A 21,566-nucleotide genomic window follows, 5' to 3' on the forward strand; every position below is an offset into this window, starting at 1 on the left:
TATCTTCTAATAAAATATTAATAATAAAAACTATTTCATGTTTGTCTTTAAATAAAACACAGCATCATCACTGAGTATAAAAAATACAGCTATTTTTAAACATCTATTTATTTATTTATTATATATAGCGCATTTTATACAAAAGTATAGCAAAGCACTGCACAGTACATAGCAGAAAAAAAGAACAAACCACAATACATTTGTGTAGCATGTCACTGCCACAGTCAAAACATTTAAATAACAGTATACACATAATACAAAAGCAGCAATTAAAAGTTACATTAAAACCCACTAAGATAAGAAAGCCATTTTATAAAAGTGCATTTTTAGTCTTGACTTGAAAACTGAAAAGGTCCCAGCTTCCCTGACAAATGAAGGCAGAGCATTCTATAATTTAGGAGCTCTACAAAAAAAAGCCCTCCCTTCCGTGTTGCTTTTGTTGACCCCTAGGAATAACCAGCAGCCCCGCAACCTGTGATTTCAGACTGCAGTTTGGAAGGTACAGGGCCAATAACTCCTGCAAATAACTAGGTGCTAATCCATTCAAGACCTTGTAAATTAACAGCAAAATCTTAAAATCAATTCTATACTGCACAGGGAGCCGGTGTAAAGAGGTCAAAACAGGGGTAATATGTTTACTTTTTCTGGTTTTAGTCAGAATTCTAGTGGCCGTGTTCTGAACAAGCTGCAAGTGGGATACAATACGTTTTGGGACACCAGAAAAAAAGTGCTTTACAATAATCAACTCTACATGAAACAACGGCATGCATTAGCCTCTCGGCATCAGATATGGAAATAAATGGTCTGCATGTGGCTATATTTCTCAAATGAGTCCCTAATATGAGTCTCAGATGACAGATCAAAGATTACCCCCAAACTCTTAATTTCAAGTTTAAGTTTTGACTGCAAGGGTCGAGCTCATGTAATCCCACATTTTCTTTTAGTTGGTTCTGTGATTCCACTAGCATAAATACTGTTTTGTCTGAATTCAACATTAGAAAATTCTGTGACATCCAACTTTATGACTACCAGCTTTTGAATTTATGGATGAATATAGAAACACCATAATCTTGCTCATGCACGTATGTAAGAATTCATTTATGTAAAGCTAAAATGATATATTATAGTGTCACAGAACCCCCTGCAGTGTTTACAAGAAACACGTTACTTTATCATTGCTGTATCCCGTGTTGTCCATAGAGCACATTTTTTTCAGCCTATTTAAGATAGTTTTGATATTTCTATATTCACACATCATAGGTAAATAAACTAAGGAGTTACTTTTTTTCAACTTTTACTCTGGAACGTTTGCCAGGAAAGACATTTTTCTTCTAAACATCGCAGTGTATCCAGTTCATGCTCACTCCTGCAACAATGCTGGTGATCTGATTGAAATAATTGGCGTACTGGGGGAACAGAAAACCAGCATTGTTGCAGGTGGGAGCGTGATCTGGATGCACTGCAATGCTTAGAAGACATTTTTTCTCCTAACGAATGTTCCTGGGTAAATGTTGAGAAAATTATTGCCCAGTTTATTTATGACCCATGATGTGAGACTAAAAAATTTAAACGAGTCTGCAATATGTTTCAAGATACAACGCTGTGATATGGATGACACCACAAGAGTATCATAATGAGGTTCTTTTACATGTCCCATTTAATAAGTAACATGGTACGAGTTGAAAATAATATATATAGGGGCTAGGAAAGAGCATTATGGCAGCAGTCATAACTTATTTCTTATGACGGAGAGTTCAGGCTCCTCACCTTCCCAAACAACCCAGGAACAGAGGGAGAGTACTAAGAAGAAGGGAGAGTATCTAGAGGTTGAAATTATAGCGCAATACCAGCTAAGCAACGGCGTTATTTTGGATTTGTTGGAGGAAGTCAGGGCTGTCATTGGACCAGGCACCGCTCACACACAGGCAATGCCATTGTTCAGACTAGACAGAAATAAGCTACCTAAATTGAACAATACGAGGAAGCTCATTTGGAGAAGCAGAAATGACTACTCCAAAAGGGCAGCATATTTACGTTTTTAAATGTGGCAGCTTACACCGTGCCTCATTAATTTTAGTCCAGTTAATACATTCAGGATGGAGTCAAATCTGTGCTGTAGAAGAGCGCTGCTTTATACTTCAAAAGTTTAGCGCTGCGTTAGTCAGTCTTGATATTTGACCCCATAGTATTTTCTTTACCCAAGTATTCTTCCAACTCTCTGTTTCTGTAATGTCTCTTTATGATGTTTACATTCTAGAGGCTTTTTAAACTTTGAATTATAAAAACTTCCAAGCACAGTATTCCTCATCAAAGGACTTTTGATGTCTGTCTCATTTTTCTGATTTTGATGCACGGGTACACAGGCAAGATGTTAGGCTCTAACTTGTTGGCATACCTTCTGTGCAACCAATATAATCACTCCATATAATAGTTTGATACCTATAACTTTACAGTTTGCCCTCCATGCATACAGTGGCTCTCAAAAGTATCCACCCCCCTTGGACTTTTCCACATTTTATTGTGTTACAACATGGAATCAAAATGGATTTAATTAGGAGTTTTTGCCACTGATCAACACAAAAAAAGTCAGTAATGTCAGAGTGAAAAATAAAATCTACAAATTGTTGTAAATTAATTACAAATACAAAACAGAAAATAATTGATTGCATAAGTATTCATCCCCTTGAGTCAATATTTGGTAGAGGCACCTTTGGCGGCAATTATAGCCATGAGTCTATTTGGATAAGTCTCTACCAGCTTTGCACATCTACACACTGCAATTTTTGCCCATTCTTCTTTACAAAATAAAGGCCAGTTTTGTGAAGCACCTGGGCTATTGTTGCCGTATGCACAGTGTCTCCCAGCTTAGCCATAGGCCTCTTGGTGATCTCCCTGACTGGTGCCCTTTTCACCCGAATGCTCAGTTTATGAGGACAGCATGTTCTAGACAGATTCACAGTTGTGCCATATTCTCTCTATTTCTTCTATGCTCTGGGGATATTCAATGCCTTGGAAATGTTCTTATATCCTACCCCTGATTGGAGCTTTTGAAGAACCTTGTTCCGGATTTGCTTTGAATGTTCCTTCGTCTTCATGATGTAGTTTTTCTTAGGAAATGTACTAACCAACTGTGGACCTCCCAGAGACAGGTGTATTTAACCTGACATCATGAAACACCTTAATTGCGAACAGGTGAACTCCATTCAACTAATTATGTGACTTTTAAAGACAATTGGTTTCACCAGAGCTTATTTAGGTTTGTCATAGCAAAGGGGGTGAATACTTATGCAATCAATTATTTAATGTTTTATATTTGTAATTAATTTAGAATAATTTGTAGATTTTATTTTTCATTTTGACATTTTGGACTTTTTTTTTTGTTGATCAGTGGAAAAGACTCCTATTTAAATCCATTTTGATTCCATGTTGTAACACAATAAAATGTGGAAAAGTCCAAGGGAGGTGAATACTTTTGAGAGCCACTGTATATAACTCCACAGTTAACTTGTCTTCTGTAACAAAAACATGAACTTATTCAACATAGTGTAGAGGACAGTACTGATGCCTCATTGTGTAGATTATATTGTGGGTAGGGAGGTACGTTACTATTATGTACCTACACTGTACATTTCTTTCCACTGAATCAAATTAAATGAAATGGAAACCTTTTTTTTGTTTGTTTTTTGTTTGTAGCCAAATGACCGGGAGTCTTTAGCAACAATATGAAAACCAAATGAATATCTGTGCTTGCAACAAAATTGTTGTAAAAAACCGTCAAGAACCAAAAGCTGCTTTACATTAGAATGGATTACTGGCAAGAATCCACCCTGAAAAATCAGGCAACCCAAGCCTGGAAGCCGGGACTTCATGACAGAGTAAAGAGCTGTGAGCGGCTGGCACTGTCTGTAGTCCACAGTGTTACTCCAATGGGAGTCTGTTGCCATGGTCAAATTCCATGTGCTCAGCTTTCCTGGTGAAATTCGTCACTGGACCTGCCAAAAGTAAAATTACATTTTCTTTACTTCCTGGACAGACCCTTTCTCTTCATTCTTCTCCACTTGAAAATGTAACTGATCCTAACTAGTTCCAGGAAAAAATAAAGCTGTTATTTTTTAAATTTACAACAGTTTCCGAATTAAAAAAGAAAATCTTGGCAAATGGACTTCTGTTTTGTTTGCTGTCATAATGCAATAAGTACTGCTACAGCCAGCTTTTTATCTGTACGCTTTTCTATCCTGCACACATGCAGAATTCTTTGGACATCGAGTAAAATCAAAAATAGCTGCTCATGATTAACCTGCTGTGTCAGGCCATAGAAACCATGAGAACAAACCTGAACACTAAACAATAGTGAGAGGTCAAATCATGTGAATTTCTTCAGCCAATGTTTTAATGCATGCGCCTGCTAGTCTAAGTGCGTGAAGCTGATCTGTTTTTTGTCCTCATTGACGGTTATTCTATCCTAATGGGTACAACAGTGCACTAATGATCCCTCTCAATATAAATTAATGTTGTTGTGTGCAGATGCCATAGAGCCACATAAAAACGCTTGCCTTAATTTACCAACCATATATAAGTGAAAAAACACATTTGGCCAAGCAGTATTTTTTCTTCTTCTTTTTTTTTTTTAAATGTAGAGAACCACCAATAAAATTAGCAGCTTTTCACAGCATGTGTTGACTTCCTTTCGACTTAATGTGAGGTGTAGGTGAAATGGACAACCTAATCTGACAATGTAGGGAAGCCAGTTAATAAAAACTTCTAAAGAATCAGCCCTTTTTACCCAGAGCTGTTAGCAAATTAAAAAGACATCTGACATTGAATGTAATTGCAGCCACTAAAGAGCTATGGGTCTGCAGAGGTTCTGGTTAGTTTCCACAGAATGAAGGTGAACTTGTTTCAGCACTCGGCCACCTCACAGGAGAGCTTGGCTCCTTATTGCTGATGTGATGAGTGAGAAGTAGTGTGGCACCACATTCCCTGCCCTTTGATCGTCCCATGCTGGGATGTCTGGGCTGAACTTCGCACACCTGTCCCCACTGTGTGCTCATTTGATACATTATTGAATAGTTCAAGGTAGGTTCTTGAGAAACTGACTGTTGAGGTGTGCGTAATCCATTTTAATAAGATGTGAAACTCACCCCACAGTTTATTTTCCTAATCACACCGTGAAGCAGCAAACATGCGCTCTGAAAAATCTTGGAGATCCCATTCTGACTTTGAATCGTTTAGCATGAAAATTGACTGAATATTCTGCAGTTCATTTTTCCAGTGGCATAAAAAAGTATTACGTTGATAAGTGTTTATCCATTTATTTAAGTATAGTTGTTAATTAACTGTTAAAAATACATTATGTATAGGTCTTATAGGTTTAACAAAAGAATAAGTTTACCATCATTACGTACAAGTTTCCCCTTGTTTAATGCATTGCATTGCTTTTTGGCTGCAGTTTGAACATTAGATGATAATGCATTGCTCTGCTCTTGCAATGTAACAGTTTCTCAGCCTCAGAACATTGGAAAGCTAGGCAGGGCCAACACGAATTACCTGTTACATATTACATAAAAAAAACGAAACAATTTATAAGGTAATTTCAACGTTACTAATGGGTTAAAAACAATCAGAAATCACAATGGATTCATGCTGTGATTTAAAAAAAAAACAAAAATACATGTTACTGGCAATACTATAGCACATACACCCTACGTACTGTACATACAGAAACAGCTGTCACTGTTAAATGATAGCTGTATTTATTATAGTACATATTATGCTACTGCAGTAAGTTACCATTACCGTTTACAATATTATATGTATTTACATATTTGTCTTATGCTATAAAAAGAACATTAACAATAGGTATACACAGACTGCAGAGTGCACAGTTATATGGTCTACTGAGCTGAAATTTATAAGGGAATGCAAAGCTTGTTTTCCCATAAGTTTCCCGTTCCAGACATGTCCGTACCCAGAAGAGGCTGCCCCATTTACATAGACGCAGTATACAGTACAGTAAATACAGACTTATAAATGTCAATGTAAAAGTATTTAGCCTTGAAGATTATCACTGCTTTTACGGCCAGTGCAGAAGCTGGCAATGTCACATCAGTCTTTCTGTTGTACAATTTTGCCTAACTGTGTTGGTCCGTCCGTCTGTCTCACTCCACACTCTATGTGGTAAACACGATAACTGGCTTGATTTTGCACTAATCTTCTCTGAACCTTTATAATACACCCTTAGTGTCATAGAGACGTTTTTGGCTATAATCCGATACATTTACACAATTACTTTTTAACCTGTAACTTCACTCTTTCACTTTCTTACCTTTGCGATTATGAGGACAAGCCCCACTTGTATGTCTAGCTAATAATCATCATATTAGTAACCTTAAAATTACACAATATATACAGGATAGCATTACTATAGCAAAATGCTACTTCAAATAAAATTAGAAACAAATTATTCAACATGGTGATTTGTCAGTGCTTGTATTTCTTGTGAAACTGATTGTGGTCTTGCAGACCTCAGCACATGACTCGTCTGCAAAGAACGTGTTCTTTTCGGAAAAAAATAGTTTCTTCAGGGAACCCTTTTTTGGTACACCAGGAAACTACATCAGAGGTAAAATCTGTAATTTTAAAAAAATAACAAAGCTTGCAGTAAGAATACTTGGATGTTTGGATGCGAGGGAGTTATATCATAAATTTGCTGTTCAAACAGCCGAAAAGATACATCCGAGTTGAAACATGCACAAAACAGAGGCATGCAAAACATTAGTAAACTTTCATACCTATCAACATTTATTTTAATCAACAGTCAAAATACAGGGATCATTACTGTAGAAACTAATTTGTAAATGTACTCCAAATCCATAGTCATACTGACTAACGGTAAATATTCTTGTTCTGTCTGACAAAGCCTGGCTTCTTACCAACACATTCTTCGTGAAACATATTGCATGTTTTGGTGCCACATTTGAACAGTTTGTCGTTGTGATTGTGCTGAATTAAACTGCAGCTGAAGGATGCCATCATCACTTGTAATGTGAAGACCTAACTCGGTGGCTAGGTAGAGGAGAAATGACACTGTGCAAAGACTTGGTGTCGCCTCCTGGCCACAACTAGACAACCTACAAATCACATTGTGATTATAAGTTTAAACAATCCTACAAAGCATACTGTGACAGATCTGGGCAGTTAATCAATGATAAAGCTGTCAGAAGGAGTTTCTTTTTAGTTGCAGCCCTAATAAAAGTTAACAAGCAAAACTGAATAGTCATTTCTTACTTTATTGCCTCAAATGATAATCGGATCATCTAAAAACTATGTAAATAGCCTACTGAAGCCAATTCTTTAAGTTTATAATAGAATACCCCACACAAATCTTCCTACAGACTGAAACAGGTTTATTGTTCACATAACGCCAATGGTGGAAATAAGACCAGATCAACAATATGTCTGGTTACCAAAATAAAGGGAGAAGTTTAGTTTATGACTGCACTGTTTGTACAAGGCATATGATTTTGATTTATTCACGCTGGCACTTTCACTGTTTTCGCCTTGGTTAACATTCCTGCAAATTTATAGAGCCACTTTCCTTTAATAATTGTCTTGCAAATATACAATATAATTATTTATTTACATGCCAATTACCTGCCTCTAATTGGCTGACACATTCCCTAAGTGGTTTGATTTTGTAAAGCACCTTAAAAGGTACTATATGATTCTTACAATTGGTGTTACTGTTGAGTTGCTTGCCCCCATCTTTAGTTAGATATACCAATACTTTAGTGTTTATTAACATGTACTCTCAACAGATCTATAACTATAAACCCCCAACCATGTGACAGTCAGTAGAACTAAAAGAAAGCTTAGATATGAAGACTAAGCCCAGGGTGAGAACCCGTTGAGTCTGCTTGTCATTCTCAAAGGGGGTCCATGAAGACAGCAGCAAAGGCAGGCCCACACAATCACAGTCTCTTACAAACAAGCAATTGATCTGTTAAAATTACAATATAACAGATTCCAAAATAACTTCACCAATACCACCCTTAAAAAAGTTCAGTTAAACCATACCAAAGGGTAATAAAACATAGCGAAAGCACAGATAAGCATTGTAAAGCACAGAGAGGTATGGCAAATGGTTAATGTAACTATTGTAAGACCATGGGGAAACTGTACAATTACTGTGCAAATCTGGTTAACTGTGAGTGGAGTATTTACAGTTACTGTTGAGTTTTAGCAACTCCTGGACTCCTGGTATGAATTTTATGTATTGGTAAAGCAAGTAGACTGATAACGCATTGTTCGGCTTGTTCAAAGACATGGTAAAGACAGTATTAAAACTGTGTTTGTCTTCCATTTTCCATTCTCCATGGTTTCCTGTAATTTACTGAGTTTTTTAATTGTTTTGTCATCAGACAGATTTAAAAAAGAGGAACCGAAGATGGTTAAATATTAAAAGAAGATTTTAATAGTGCTTGAAAATGCAGGCCAAGCCTAACCAAGCCTGCAATGTTGTTCCCTCCCCTTTAGTCCCGTTAGAGATCATTATGAAGTTCTGGGGTGGTTCCTGCTGAGGGGATCAGAGGTTAAGTAGTTACAGGCTCTTACTGGTGATCCGTGTCCGTGTTGCTTAATGTACTGTGTGCAGGAGATGCTGTGCTGTGAGAAGGCTGCCATTCAAACACCTTGTTCTCACCCAAGAACCTTGTTTTGGATATCAGGATCAGCAGAGTCTGGTGTAAAACACAAACTATCATCACCCATGCCTGCTAGTCGTGACTCAAAACAAACCTGTGACAGAACTCTTAGTGTAATGTTGTGCGAATCTAAGGAGAAGCCGCTGACTGGGTGGAAATGGTTGTGGTTCAGCGCATTGCAAAAAGACTTAGGAGCTTTTAGTCGTATCTCAGACGGAGCCTGCCCCACTACGAGTCTTCCTGTCTGGCTGTCCAGTGCTATTGTCCCACACCTTTTATGAGCACTAAAACACCAGCATATAAAAAAAGACCAGCAGAATCCCTATCAAAACCAAAGTACTGACTGTCAATAACGTACAAATCCTGTTGGATTGAGGCTTGGAATGTTGCGAAGGAAATAGCATGACTAAATGTATTTAACCTTCTAAACTTTGTTCAGAAATGGGCATTGTTTCCAAATACACACACACAAGTTAATTAAAACAGCATGCTTGGGTTTAAATAATCTTATTTTATAAGAAAACTGTCTAATAAATGGGTTTTACTGTTCCAGCTGTTCTGACTGTGGACAACTCAGTTGTGGACTTGGAAACCATTGAAGCTTTGTATGAAAATGTAAGTATTCAGTTTATTGCAGTTGTGGGTGGGTGTTTAATAAAAGGCAGTGGGCTCGAGTGTGAGTCAGGGGAAAAGCTATCCTGCACACTCTCCTGGTACAGCACACATACATTTTTATTCCCTGTAAACATTGCATTGATTTCAGTCTTATTTTCAGGGATTTTCGGACATCTGTTTTCATTACAGACCAAAAGAACAAATCATTCTGAATCAATTCTAGACAGGGAATTAGCACACTATCTCACATTTTCTCAGTATTGCCCTTTTATCCCTTACAGAATAAGGGGTGGATTTTAAAATATCACAGAATCCAAAGTTGAAAATAAATTCTTCTGCAGCTCATATGCAGTAGTATGTGTGAAATAAATGAGAAATACTGGTGTTATCAATTTGATATGAAGTGTATCAATACAGTTTGTAAACAGTTAATATTAGGAAAACAAAAGTTGTTTTTGTTTTGGTCATGAACTAAAGTAATTTAAATTATTAGTTAATGTAGTTATTTTATTATGACACTTAGTATATTCACTGTATTATTATTCTAATTAAACAGTTAAATAAAACCACATCGCTGTGACTAGAGAACTACAATTCTAATGGAGTTTATTCTTGATGACCCCAACCTGGCCATCCCCAACTTTATGAAACACTTTGGCTCTGTTGGGCTGCCCAGATCTAACTCCTCTCAGAACTCAAGCCTCATCATGAATAAACAATTACAATGAAAGTCTCTGCCTGTTTTTCCTGTCCTTTTTAACACGTCACAGAGAGCACAAAGCGACGAGCTGGATAAGATAAAGAAGCATTACGAAACTTCGAAAGAGGACGAGGTGAAGCTGCTTGACAAACCAGAACAGTAAGAGTCGTCTGCAGATTGATATGCTCATTTCCAATGTGTCCTTCATTAGCTAGTTGTACTGTCTTGCGTCATTCTAATCTAATTGCTCTTCTTGAGTAAATAAAGCCTTGAAAGCTGTCACTGTGACTTTTTCATAACAGATTCCAGAGCTGGTGACTCTGAGGGATTTTGTTTCTCAGTGTCTTCCTATTTAGGTTAATGTATGTACACTTAATAAGGGTAGTTTGAATGCTGCAAAAAGGTCCAATGTTAACAGTTATATTTTTTGTTTATGTGACATTTCAAAGAAAAAAATTAACTAAACACATCGTTCAGCGATTCAGGGCTGCCCTGCACTGACGTGTATAGAAAACTTCTTGATCTTCCAAAAAGCTTTTTTTTTTTTTTTTTTTTTTTTTTTTTTTTTTTTTAATATGCCAGTGTTAATGTTAATGAGAATTTTTCAAAGATATTTCATAACAAAACAGCTCCACAGTATGTCTGGTTACCAAAATAAAGCGAGAAGTTTAGATTATGGCTTTACTGTTTATACAAGGCATATCATTTTTATTTATTGACACTGGCACTTTGACTGTTCCTACAAATTCCTGAAAATTCATGGAGCTACTTTCCTTTAATAGTTGTCTTGCAAATATACAATGTATTTATTTACCTGCCTCTAACTGACTGCTGCAAAACATTCACCATTTGGTTTATTAGTAGTCATTTCAAAATTATTTTACAGCAAGATCTTTGGAATATTTGTGGGTTATATTTAAATTTAAATTTTAATAAATTGCAAGCAAAATGTGTATCTAGTGCTAGCTTAGTTACTTTATTTTGTAAACCTCAAAAGGTGCTGTTATTAGGTTTGTTGTTACTGCTAGGTTGCTTGTCAGCATCTTTAGTTAAATGTCCCATATTTTGGTCTTTATTAAAATATACTCTCCACAGATCTATAACATTAAACACCCAGTCATGACATAGTCATTGGTGATATGAAACTAGGCAAACATTTCAGTGTGTTTTATGTCAACAGAAGACTAAGCTGCACAGCTAGGGAACAAAGCTGAGACAGGCTTTTCATGATCTGCAACGTGTAGCATACAGAATAAAAGTAGATGCTGGCTCGACCAGAGTCAGTGGGGTCCAAATCTTTTTTTACAAGTACAATGACTGTGTTTTGTATAAATTGCACTGTAGTTTTATGACATTCTTTAAAAAATCAGTTTTCCTTAAAAAAGCAGCAAATACCAGATTTTCAAACTTCTATTTCTTCTCAGGTTCTTGTACGAGTTATCTCAGATTCCTGATTTCTCCGGACGAGCCCGTTGTATTATATTCCAGCCTGCATTCATCGAGGGAATTGCTTTAGTGCGTCGCAAAGTAGAGATTGTAGATCGTGTTTGCAAGGTATGACTTATACTGCAGACAGTTTTGGGGAGTAACGCATTACATGTAACGCGGTATTGTAATTAAATTACACTTTGCAGTAAAATGTCTTTACAAATCACATTTTATGTGCAAAAAAACAAGCTACTTTTCAGTACATTAAAAAAAAAGGCTATGGCTGAAGCATAATGCGAAAATCAGAAAGCACTTCAACAACGCAAGTCAAACTGTGCGAGTCTCACGACACCCTTTTCATATCACCTTGATAGAAAACGGGGTCAGAGGAAGGAAAGAAGTGGGTTCAATAGCTGGATCTTTACAGAATATTTCAAGCTGTAGCCTGGCCAAACTGAAAAAAATATCTCCGTACAAGTAAATTGTGCGTGAGAAGTAATTGTTTGTAACTGTAACTAGTTAAACAGTTTTCAACGTAATGAGTTGCTGTCACTAGTTACTATTCTGTTCATGTGCCTTGTCGATTACTTTTTAAAAGAAACTTCCCTAAGTGACTGTTGGAGGGATTACTGATATACAAGCAAGGAACACTTCAAAGAAATTAGGTTGACAAGGAAAACTAGAGGTGAAACCAGAATCATTTCCCTGGGTTCTCTTTAGTAAAATAAAAGTGGTGAACTATAAAAAAATACACACTGCCATATTTATAAATTCCAGTTTTATTTTCTTCTTGTTGTTTCCAATAAGGGCTTGTTGGAGCCCCGCAGTGTCAAGGACTTGCTAGGATTGATCCTGGCTTTTGGAAATTACATGAACGGGGGGAATCGTACAAGAGGGCAGGCGGATGGCTTTGGGTTGGAAATTTTACCAAAGTTGAAAGACGTGAAGAGCAGGGTAAGCATTGTTTATAACCCCGGTCCAACAGCATTAGTGCTTGGGGTCTCCACTGTACTATGTGTACATGTTAAACAGTTTGTGTGACCTGATCAGTGGGAGTATGTTGCATGTTAGCATTCATATGCGTTATTGTTAATACAAACAGCAGTACAGTCTATTTATCAAAAATATATCACAAGATTTCCTTAACCAGACAGGACTGCACTGATGTAATTTGTGGTGTAATGCCCTCTATTTAGGACAGTAGTCCTCAGTCAATCCTAAAACCTAAATCTGTCTGTCATATATCTTTGTGAAATGTTCATGTAATGTACTAAATGAACACAAATCCATGTTGTTCATTCATGTTATCACTAACTCTCAGTAGTTTTGGGAAGTGTTGTATGTAAAGAAGGGTTCATTTTCAAGTCCTCATAATGTCAGCTGCAGAAATTATAACTTTTTTGTCTTCTTTTTTAGGACAATAAAACCAGTTTGGTGGATTACGTTGTCTCATATTATCTACGATACATTGACAAGGTAATATTACTTCTTCAAAGTGATAGCACTTTGCAGGAGTGTGGAAATGGTTTCTTATAGTACATAATACATTTTATAAAAATAAAGTTATGGCCACATAGAAATGGCATACACCCACCAGTTGAAGAATTACAATTTGTTGGACTGTCTTGGAAATACACACTGTCATGAGTGAGAGAACCTTCAGCCTGCCACTTAAGAACTACTGTGTGCCCTTACACAGCACTGCACACCTTGGAACACAGACCACTCACCAGTCAGAATCACACATTCCCAAATAACAAGCAATGTACTGCAGAAACTGAGTTCCAGCACTCAAAGGAGCACATGGTTAATCTGAATACCAATCAATTATATGTACACATAAACAATGCCACAAAAAAACTAACAATTAAAACATATATATATATATATATATATATATATATATATATATATATATATATACACACACACACACACACACACACACACACACACACACACACACACACACACACACACGCATACAGTGGTTTGCATAAGTATTCACCCCCCTTTCAAATTAGACTTACATGTAGAATCTACACAAACTACTCCACATTGATAAAGTTAAAAAATGTGTTTTTGAAAAATTAGAGTCAACGTAAGTGAGGGGAAACCCTTGCTACTGCAGCCCTAAATCATCGCAGGTACAAGTGATTTGTTTGAAAGGTCACAAATTAGTTAAATGGTTTCAGCCTGTATGTACTCAAAGTGGTTTAACTTGTAGATTATTTCCCTCAGGTATATAAAGACTTCCAAGCTGCATAGTGTTCCAACAAAGCAACCTTAAAGAGCAAGGAGCTTTCCAAACAAGTTAGGGATAAAGTGGTAGAGAGGCACAGAGCAGGAGAGGAGTACAAGAAAATATCAAAGGCGCTGATGATCCCTCTCAGCACAGTCAAGTCCATCATTAAGAACTGGAAGATGCATCATACCACCCAGACACTACCCAGATCAGGTCGCCCTCTCAAACTGAGCAGCCCGGTAAGCAGGAAACTGGTTCGGGATGTCACTCTGAAGCCAACAATGACATTGAGAGATCTGAAAAGTTCTGTGTCTGAGATGAGAGTCAGTGTTCACACATCAACAATAAGCCAGTCCCTACACAAAGATGGCCTGTAAGGATGGGTGGCAAGAAAGAAGTCATTACTCAAAAAGCCTCATCTTAAAGCACATGTGGAGTTTGCTAAAAAAAACATGTAGATGATACTGCAGACATGTGAAAAAAGGTTTTGTGGTCAAACGAGACAAAAAGTGAACTTTTCGATCTAAATTCCAATCATAACGTTTGGTGCAAGCCCAACACTGCACATCACCCAGTCAACACCATCCCAACTGACAAACATGGTGGTGGCAACATCATGTTATAGTGATGCTTCTCTTCAGCAAGGACTGGGAAGCTTGTCAGGATAGAGGGGAGAATGGATGACGCAAAGTACAGGTGAATACTTGATGAAAACCTGTTTGAGTCAGCCAAGACTGAAACTGGGGAGGAAATTCACAATTCATCAGGACAATGACGCGAACAACAAAGCCAAAGCCACACTGGAGTGGTTGAACAAGAAGAGAATTAATGTGCTTGAGTGGCCCAGTCAATGTCCTGACTTGAATCCAATCGAAAATTTATGGCAAAACTTGAAGATTGCAGTCCATCGACATTCCTCAACAAACTTATCACAACTGGAGCAATTGAATAGGCAAAAATGTCACCTTCCTACTGTGAAAAGCTAGTAGAGACCTATCCAAAAAGACTCATAGCAGTAACTGCTGCAAAAGGTGTTTCTACCAAGTACTGACTTAAGGGGCTGAATACTTATGTAAAAATTTCATTTTATACATTTTCTTTGCAAGTTTTTCTGACATTTAACCTTATCCTCATTTAACAGTGTTCAGTTTAACCACCACAGCTTTGAATTTAAAAAGTTTGTTTGAAAAACTGTGCACACATTTTTGTAATTCAACAAATTGTGAAAGCTTGGGGGTGAATACTTCTGCAAACCACTGTGTATGTATGTATGTGTGTGTGGCGCAAAGTGGTTAGTAGTGTGCAGGTGCATGTGATTAAAGAACAGACAGACAATTGTAATCCAGGTGCAAAAGTTTGTTTTTATTTCTTTTATGTCCAATGTCTGACAGCAAAACAAACAGTAAATAATAATAATACAGGTAAGTAATACAGCAGTGTATATTACTTACATTATAATCCCCTGGTTGGTCCTGAAATAATAGTCCCTTTATTGTATCCCCACATTAAACACAAAACACATACACGAGTCCGGTTAGTGCGTGAATTAGTGCTTGTGGTACAAATACAGTTTATATTGATATGAGTGAAGTGCTGTTCCGGGTTTGTGCTGGCCTCTGGCGACAGCTCCGGAACGAGTTAGCTGTCTAGTGAATACAAGCAAACAAATAGACAGAATAAAACAAAAACTCACGATTATTCACAAAACACAGGTCCTTTGGGGTCAATAACCAAAACAAAGGAACAGATAACATGGCTTCGACCCCTATTTATACCATCACTCATGACCCATTGGTAAACGATTGCAGCCGCTCCTCCAATCCACGGTTGCCACATAATTTCCCTTCCGGATCAATAAGTTAGTGTACCAAAGCTCTGTCTCTTTTCTGTATGACCGACTTCCTATTAACCCTCAGAACGAAGAGTCAGGCCAAGTAGTCCAGAGTACTCTGTTCCCGTTACTTAACGCTTCACAGGTCAGGAGGGAGATTTACCAACAAGAATCATTGTCTTTTGTCACAATGTGTTATAGCAGTTCTGAAATAAACTTGCTTAATTGTTTCCATTACCCTTTTCAGAGTTCAGTAGAGAGGGAACATTCTTCCCTGGGTCTAATGACCGTTATAAAAACAATACAGTTCAATCAGTCTGCAAACATACATTCATTGGGTAGATAGAGGACATGTAGCAAAGAGCAATTTGAAAACGTATTAGATGTTATTTTTTAAGATTTTCCTTTTTCTAAGTAACATTTTCAAAATGCATTGTATTCAAATTAAGATGTAGCAAATACATTTCTCAGCTTTTAGCCCTTGCAAAACCATATCAGATATCCCCAAACCCCAAACTTGTTTCGGCAACTCACCTCAGTAAATGCATTGGCTAGATTCAGAGGGGAGCTGTGAATACTTAGGTTGAACATGGCGCTATAATGGTGGAACTACACAATGTTTATATAAATGCATGATTTTGTTCATATTATACTGTATTGAGATTGATACCTAAAGACTATAGACAATAAAAATATGCTGGGCAGAGACAGCGCTTGGACAGGTATCTGAGTCTTGGTGTTTAGATGATTGCTTCAGACCCCGCTGTTCCTTCACTCCTAGGATGCAGGAACGGAGAAGACTGTCTTCCCCCTCCCAGAGCCGCAGGACCTGTTTCTGGCCGCGCAGGTCAAGTTTGAGGATGTGACAAAGGACCTGAGGAAACTGAAGAAGGAGCTGGACGGTAATGTTCATCAGAATTTTAAGTAGCTCCAAATTGCATTTTAATGGTTTGGTTTGTAACTGTCCTCCTATCTTTGTATGATGTTTCAGAGCATCAGAGTGAATCTTATTGCAGTTAATGAAAGGTGGGGCTTGACCTCAGTTCAAAGCAGTTGCCAGATTCTTACAATGTTTCAGTCATTGCAGGAACAACCTCTCTGAATAACTGGAAACATCATAAAGAGGACAGTAAAAAATGTAAATGTAATTTGAAGCTAATTACTCTTCAATAGGAGAACAATGGCTCCTTTAAATGTAATTAATTAATCTGTGCCTGTATGCGGTAAAAAAAAAAAAGTGTTAAAATGTGTCTTGAGGATAATATAGGGCAGTGGTGCACAACTCGGTCCTGGAGGGCCAGTGTCCCTGCAGGTTTTTATTCCAGCTGCACCCTAAAGTACTTTATTGGACCTTATTATAAGCTTAATTGATCCAATTAACTAATTTAGGGTATGGTTAGAACAAAAACCAGAGGGACGCCGGCCCTTCATGACCTGAGTTGTGCACCACTGATATAGGATTATAGTTATACAGCTATACAACTCACAGAGCAAGGTTGTTAAGGTCATGTAACTGCTTCTCTTTGCTGTGCTTCCTTCAGCCCGATAAACAAGTGGTTAAAGCTCAATCAGAGACATCAGAGAATTAGGATTCAAATCCAAAATGAGAACTTCATTTAAGGCAGTCAAATGAGTGTAGATGAGAAAAGCACACAAGGAAACCGTTCTTAACTTCCTAGGGCAACAGTACAATCTGGACTAGTTTGGAAATAGACAGAAAGACCACAAGCTTGAGCTCAAGATAAGGTTGCTACTCAAGGATTAATTTGAGGTGCCCTTGTCTAGAAATAATATATTTGTTCCATTAAATGGGCTGAATTCCGAGGTGGCCACGATGGGTCAGCGTTACAAGGGAAGTATCAGTTGCTGTTTGTTCAGCACAGTCACAAGGGAGCGCTCAGTCTTTCTCTAGTGGCTTGGCCCCTGTCAGCCTGCTGGCCTGCCTGCCCTCTCCACTGGTAGTTTGTGCAGAAACACAATCTGTGTTTGATCTTCTTTCCTGGGGGGGGTCTTCCAGCTCTGCTACCGTGTTCTTTTACAAGAGGCCAGACAGAACTGGGCACATCTGTCAGCGAAAGTATGCAGGGTAAAAAATCAGCTTTGTAATGTCTTTACATTGCGCTATATGTTACAAAAGGCTAGATTACAGAATACAGCACCTATGCATATCTGGTTTATAAAAAAGAATGACATGTTCCCTTAATATGTTGTCCATGAGTAACTTGCATAATAATTTTGTAGTTTTCCGTGCTTTTCTTACACTCAGTTGAAATTAAGGCACTTCAAACTGTAAATGTTCAGTCAGTTACCACTCACAATATGCTGCATGACCAATCAGAACACAATATGCTAGTGAGAATTCCAAAGCCTCCTTCCCCACGACAATGGTTTATTGGTGAAGTTTGTTGTCTTTAATTGAATGTAAGGAAGTTAGCTTTCACATTCTTATACTTTGCCAACGTGTACAGTTATTTTATATTGATATATCTTTTTACATAGTTATCGGAGGTCACAGTGGAGCCATTATAAAATGTCGTAGAACAGAATAGGCTCCTCCTGTCCTGGATGAGAAAAGTTACTGATCCCTGGAGTACAGTGTTTGTAAACTTCTCCTAACCACAAAGTAATTGACACAGACAGCTCAGAGAGGACACAAATGGATGAAAGAGAACAAAAATAAAATGCAACCACAGACCACATTTGTTATTGAAAGTAGGTTAACATTTTACAGAAGGCGTTTCTGTGATTAATCAGTCAGTGTGCGTGTTTATTTGTAATACTGCTTTTTGTCACAACCATGCAGTTATATTTGTTTACAATACCATTTGTATGTATCTTGTTGGTTTTCCAAGAAGACTATTGTTTACAGCTTGAAATGCTAATTAAAATTGATAAAACATGTTGTTTATTATGTGTAGAAATGAACAACATGCCCCTAAATGTTGTAAAATGTCAGAGATTTATTTTGCCGTACCAAAATGTTGTTCAGTGTCATTCATACTTTAGCATTAGCATCTTTAAAAATCCTTTAAATATAGTTATCAAGTTACCAACTGATGTATACATTTATAAAATGACCAAGGAAATGTTGGTTAATTTATAGAATAGCCAGTTCATTTATGAAGTCACTGGTAAGTGTATAAACAGCATAAAACGTCAGCTAGCTTAAATGAGATTAAAGGGAATATTTATTGGTCTGGTAGTTTAACAAAAATAAAAAAAAGTTTTTCCTTACTTCAGTGTATTGCATTGCTTTGTGGATGCAGTTTGAACATTAAAGCAATATACATTACCCTGCCTGCACTTGCCAAGTAAACACTTGTCCAGCCTCACAACCCTTCTATCGCAATGCTCAGAACCTTGGGCCTGGGCATGGCTAATACAAAATACCTCTGACGTGTTACCCCCACCACAGAGTTAAAAAAAAAAAATACCTCTGGTAATTGTTGCTGATGGGTTCAAAACAACCAGAAATATTTTCGTTCTGTGATTTAAGAACAAATGCACATAGTTCTAATTAAATGTCATTTGGTTTAAAATGAATACTGTCAGAGTTGGAGGCCAAGGCTGCAATTACCATACAGAATTACAAATGTTTTCACAAAGCTTTTTCAGATGCAGCTCCTCAGGGGGAAATACTGGTATCAATAATTTTCCTTGTTACTATTGAACATATGCTTCTGCAGTAAGTTGTCGTTATACAATATTAAAGTTTGTATATATTCGTCTATGTTACAGTGAGAACAGTCATGCCTAAAGAAACAGTTCTTCCCAACAGGAAGGACAATCTGAACTGCTAGTGGTAACTGTAACGTTGCTTTTTGACTGAAACCTTTACTGGCAATGCCACGTCAGCCTTTCTCTTTCACAGGTTTGATTAATCACGTCTGTTGTTCATCCGTCTCTGCCTGTCACACGCTACATGGTGGATATAGTAACTGGCTTCCTTTTTGCATAAATCTTCATCAAACTTTTATGACACACTCAATCCTACCCTCATATATATGTTTCAAATTGATTTGGCTATAACCTGATAAATGTATACAGATATTTTAACCAGTACATGCACTTGTTCACATTTTCTTTTTAAGTTCTTACAAGTAAGTGGCCTCTAATAACTTTATTCATTGAAGACAGCAGCTGGACATGTTCATTTACAGGTCGGAAAGTCGGACCAAAACAAAAGAAAAACGATATTGTGATTACTCTGTTGCTATAGTCTACAAACAGGTATTAAAACGAATTATCATTATATGACTTTTTATAGTTGCTAATACATTAAAATGTTTCCGAACCAAGTTAAAACTTTCCAGACAGGACACAAGGGTACTCCGTCTCTGCCATTTATTTTAAAAGAAAATATTGATAAAATAAACCACTTGAAGAAATAGGATCAATTAAGGGGTAGGCTACATAAAATCATAGACTGCAATTTAGCTTAGAGGATATTACGAGGAAATGTACTGCAGTTGTATTTTACTTCAGTTCAATTAATGATGAAGTCTATCTATTGAATACAGTGGAATCTATTAGGACCACTAAAGACACTGAGCAAAATAGTTTAATAGAATCCAAATAGAAATAGATTCTTTCAACATAACTTTCAACACTCAGTCATAGAAATTGAAGTAATGCTGCACTAGCAAATTTTTCAGTTTGTTTTTCAGTCATCACTTACTGTTTGGGAAACTCTGATCAGCATGTATACACAGTGTGTCTGTGTGTGAGTGCTCTCCTGAGTAGTGCTGTGAACATCAAAAACAGCTCACAGTGCTCCGGAGTGTCTGGAGACACAAAAGAATTGGACAAGCAGTCCACAATTAACTGATACCACTAAAGACACAAGGAGTTTGGGAGACATTGGATCTTGCAAATCTTGTTCTAATGGTGCTCTCACAAACTTAATTAATATTTTGGGAAACTCCCCCTGGGCTGTCAAAATCAATTAGAAGAAAAGGATCCAGAATATAATGCTGGTTTTAATGTTAGTGAGATGGTCCTATTCTTTAGAAAAAAAAATGAACAGCGGAGCAAATTCTTTGTAAAACTAATTAGCTGCTTAAAAGTAAATGATTAAAACACAAGCAAACACTCATAGTTGCACGCACGCATGTACACAAACACACGCACACCTTTTAAATGATCAAATATGAGAGTTTACACTCTTAACATTTATTGAAATTTTGAATGCAATTTGGTAATAAACCGTAATCGGTGCCCGAATTTCATCTGTTTTAATAGGGCAGCGATTTCACACATCCAGCAGAAGGTTGATGAGTCACTGTAATTTATTGTGGGCCATTAGGAGCTCTGGCTTCTGGCAGAATCCCAGTGAAAGTCTAAAACAAAACCAGATGTGATTAGTGGAGACTGACTCCGAGGAGCGTCAGGGCCAGCTACCCAGACAGAGGCGGCCCTTCAGATGTCAATAATTTGAGCAATATTAACCAGGGTTGCCTGTATTACAGGGTACATTAGATTTATTTTATGGCTTGGTGGTAAAGGTGGTTTGCGTGTCAAACCCAAGGAAGACATCCCTCAGCTTGTTCTGAGAACAGCAGTAAATAAGCGCTGCTAGGTCCTATCTGCTTTCCCTCATTCCAGGAGGGCTTGGGTGATTAGATTAGTTTAACCCTTGTGCAGTAGATGATAATCAATTAATTCCTGTGAATAACTAAGCATTGAAGGGATTTTGGCCCTGTTTGTGACAATGAAGTGTGATCTCAATGCGTTGATCATTTGGAATCTGATTTGTAATGAACCACAAACAGCACCAGGGACACGTTTTGGTTATTGGAAGGGGGGAGGGTCATTGTCTAAAGGAGACTTATAATTTTAAAGTAATTGTAGCTGACAAAATAATGACATACATTATTTCCACATGTATTTTCATTTTAAAATATCTGGTACTACTTTAGGTTAAAGGAAGCTCTCCGTTTCTATGCCTTATTCTCTGGTTATTTGTTTGCCCTTGCACCCCCTGGGTTATTTCACCTCAGCAGTGTCTTATGGGTCCAAGCTTGTTACTGAAAGCATGTCAGTCAA

At 37.4% G+C, this 21,566-nt stretch overlaps 1 protein-coding gene across 1 annotated transcript in view; it reads left to right on the top strand.

Annotated features, from left to right (window-relative positions):
* Positions 1–21,566, top strand: part of LOC121329856 (formin-like) — a 140,947-nt gene that overhangs the window by 73,132 nt on the left and 46,249 nt on the right. The window contains 6 exon segments of the mRNA XM_041275779.1: positions 9,256–9,317; positions 10,088–10,176; positions 11,442–11,571; positions 12,253–12,399; positions 12,862–12,921; positions 16,303–16,423. Coding sequence (XP_041131713.1) covers positions 9,256–9,317; positions 10,088–10,176; positions 11,442–11,571; positions 12,253–12,399; positions 12,862–12,921; positions 16,303–16,423 — 609 coding nt within the window.

Source organism: Polyodon spathula, chromosome 17, assembly GCF_017654505.1.
Source record: "Polyodon spathula isolate WHYD16114869_AA chromosome 17, ASM1765450v1, whole genome shotgun sequence".
In the NCBI taxonomy this organism is placed as follows: domain Eukaryota; kingdom Metazoa; phylum Chordata; class Actinopteri; order Acipenseriformes; family Polyodontidae; genus Polyodon; species Polyodon spathula.